At 48.0% G+C, this 2,500-nt stretch overlaps 1 protein-coding gene across 1 annotated transcript in view; it reads right to left on the bottom strand.

Moving 5' to 3' along the window:
* Nucleotides 1-698, bottom strand: part of LOC125033527 (forkhead box protein D1-like) — a 1,713-nt gene extending 1,015 nt beyond the window's left edge. The window contains exon 1 of the mRNA XM_047625103.1: nt 1-698. This exon is cut by the window's left edge and continues 1,015 nt beyond it. Coding sequence (XP_047481059.1) covers nt 1-560 — 560 coding nt within the window. The 5' untranslated portion in view covers nt 561-698.
* Between the last annotated feature and the right edge of the window lie 1,802 nt (nt 699-2,500).

Genomic DNA, 2,500 nt, shown 5'->3' with positions numbered 1-2,500 from the left:
TGGTAGGGGTCCACCATGCCCGTGGCCAGCAGCGAGAACATGTGCGGGTCGTTGAGGAAGTCGGGGTGCTGGCGCTTGTAGCGCTTGCGGCGCCGCAGGAAGGAGCCGTTGTCGAACATGTCGATGGCGCCGGGGTCGAGCGTCCAGTAGTTGCCCTTGCCGGGGTTACCGGGCTCGCGGGGCACCTTGACGAAGCAGTCGTTGAGGGACAGGTTGTGGCGGATCGAGTTCTGCCACGCGGGGAACTTGGCCTTGTAGTACGGGAACCGGTTCATGATGAACTCGCAGATCTCGCTCAGCGTCACCCGCTTCTTCGGCGCCTGCAGGATCGCCATGGTAATGAGCGCGATGTACGAGTACGGGGGCTTGACGGGGCCGCCGCTCTTCTTGTCAGCGTCGTCGGCGGCGTCCTCGGGGATCTCCTGGTGGGCCCGCGAGTCGTCCTCATCGCTGTCGGGCGCGCCCCTGCACGGGTCGGTCTCGTCCTCGCTGTAGTGGGCCACCTCCGCCCCGGGCGACAAACACACGGCGTCCGACATGTCTGTTTCGCACACTGGCATGTTCCACGGGAGCTCACCACAACAAGTCTCTCTAACACTAGCACCTCCACAAATTCTAAGAATTAACTGTCCAAAAGGCACAAACAGGCGTGTTTTCTCTCTAAGCGTATGTGAGAGTGCGGAAGGCAAGGCGCTGCTCTTCACCCAGGACCTTGCTGATAAATAATGATGACAAATGTACGAACCAAACCATTTTTACAACCCTCCACTCCGTGCCTCCCGCTGTGCGTCAGCTGAGGGAGCCAATCACAGCGCTCGTCCGCTCACCGTCTCCCCTCCCTCGATTCCCAGGAACCACTCATCTCTCGTGCGGGCACCGCCGACTCCGCCTCCTTCCCGCAAGCCAATCGCACCCTCGCGAGTGCCGAGACTCCTCCCTCTCCCTTGTCGTAGGCGGGGCGTAGCAAGAGCGGCAGGGATGATTAGATTTAGCCCCATCTGTTGTTTGCAGACAGAGCGCCTCCATTTATCCATGAATTATTCGGTGGCGAAATGGAGCAAATCACTTTGAGGGCTGAATAAAACCATTATCCCAGCCTGCCTAAAGTGCCGCCTAACAAAGAATCTCGCCATTTTCAACAAAGAGGAGCTGGGTCTCGCGCGGCCAAAGAAAGGGGAGGGGAGCAATAGGGAGGGGGAGACAAAACCCCCCTCTCTTCTTCTTCTCCTACATCTTCTTTCTATCTCTTATAATCCAGAAGCCGCCGCTATCTGTATCTCTTACACCCGGACAATGAACATGAACGATCAGACAAACTCGGGGATGTTTTGTTCGCTGGCTGCGGTCGGAGGGAGACACACCGGACCAATTAAACCGCTTTCTCGAAACCGAACGGCTTTTCCTCGTAGTCGTAGAAGCTGAGTTTAACGTCCCTGGCAAGATTTAAGAGAAATAAAAAAGAGAGAGGAAGAGAGAAAAAAGGAAAGTAGTAGTTAAACTAACCTCCATTTTCCAATTCCTTAAACCTGTGTCCATTTGCACTGCCCTTTCGAATTCTCTCCATCTTTTTCCAAACGCATTTGATAAGTCAGAGATGCCAAGATTCAAATACTTACCTCCCCCTCCTCCCTTTCCCCCTAAATATCCCCTCCCCCTCCTCTTTCCCCGCCACCTAAACCCTCTCTTCTCTCCCCTACCTCCCCTCACCCTTTAAAAAAAAAGACAGGAAAACCAGTAAGATATATATATACAAATACATCTCTCTTAGGTTTCTCTCAATCTCCAAGGGACGAAGAACGGAGAACTCTCTCTCTTTTTTATCCCCCCTTCCTCACGGCCGCCAAGAATGCTAACTTCGGTGCTCTAATATTGACTTTCACTTCCCTTCGTGTCGAAAGCAAGGGAATGGAGCTTCTGCCTGTGCCGGGTAAACCTTCATTTTCCGCTAGTATTAACCTAACCCAACCCGGCGCTGGAGGTTGTCAGTCTCAGCGACTTTCCTTCGGGTGTACGGAAGGGTGTCATTGTTGCTTTCATTTATTTTGTTTATTGGTTGATGTAGCTAGTTGTCTTTGTATCTGTCTATCAACCTATACGTTCATCGGCCTATCTATCTATAACGCTATCTGTTCATCTGTTTATCTATAAGCCTATCTGTTCATCTACCTATCTATAACTCAATCTATTCATCTATCAATAGATAGATAACTTTATCTATTCATCTATCTATATATCTATCTATTTATCTATCTATTTATCTATCTATATATCTATCTATTTATCTATCTATTTATCTATCTATATATCTATCTATTTATCTATCTACTTATCTATCTATATATCTATCTATTTATCTATCTATTTATCTATCTATATATCTATCTATTTATCTATCTATATATCTATCTATATATCTATCTATTTATATATCTATATATCTATCTATATATTTATCTATCTATTTATCTATATATCTATCTATCTATCTATCTATATATAT

The sequence above is a fragment of the Penaeus chinensis genome, chromosome 16 (genome assembly GCF_019202785.1).
Source record: "Penaeus chinensis breed Huanghai No. 1 chromosome 16, ASM1920278v2, whole genome shotgun sequence".
Lineage (NCBI taxonomy): Eukaryota > Metazoa > Arthropoda > Malacostraca > Decapoda > Penaeidae > Penaeus > Penaeus chinensis.
Note: the sequence above shows the minus strand (reverse complement) of the source record. Positions and strands in the feature narration are given on the sequence as shown.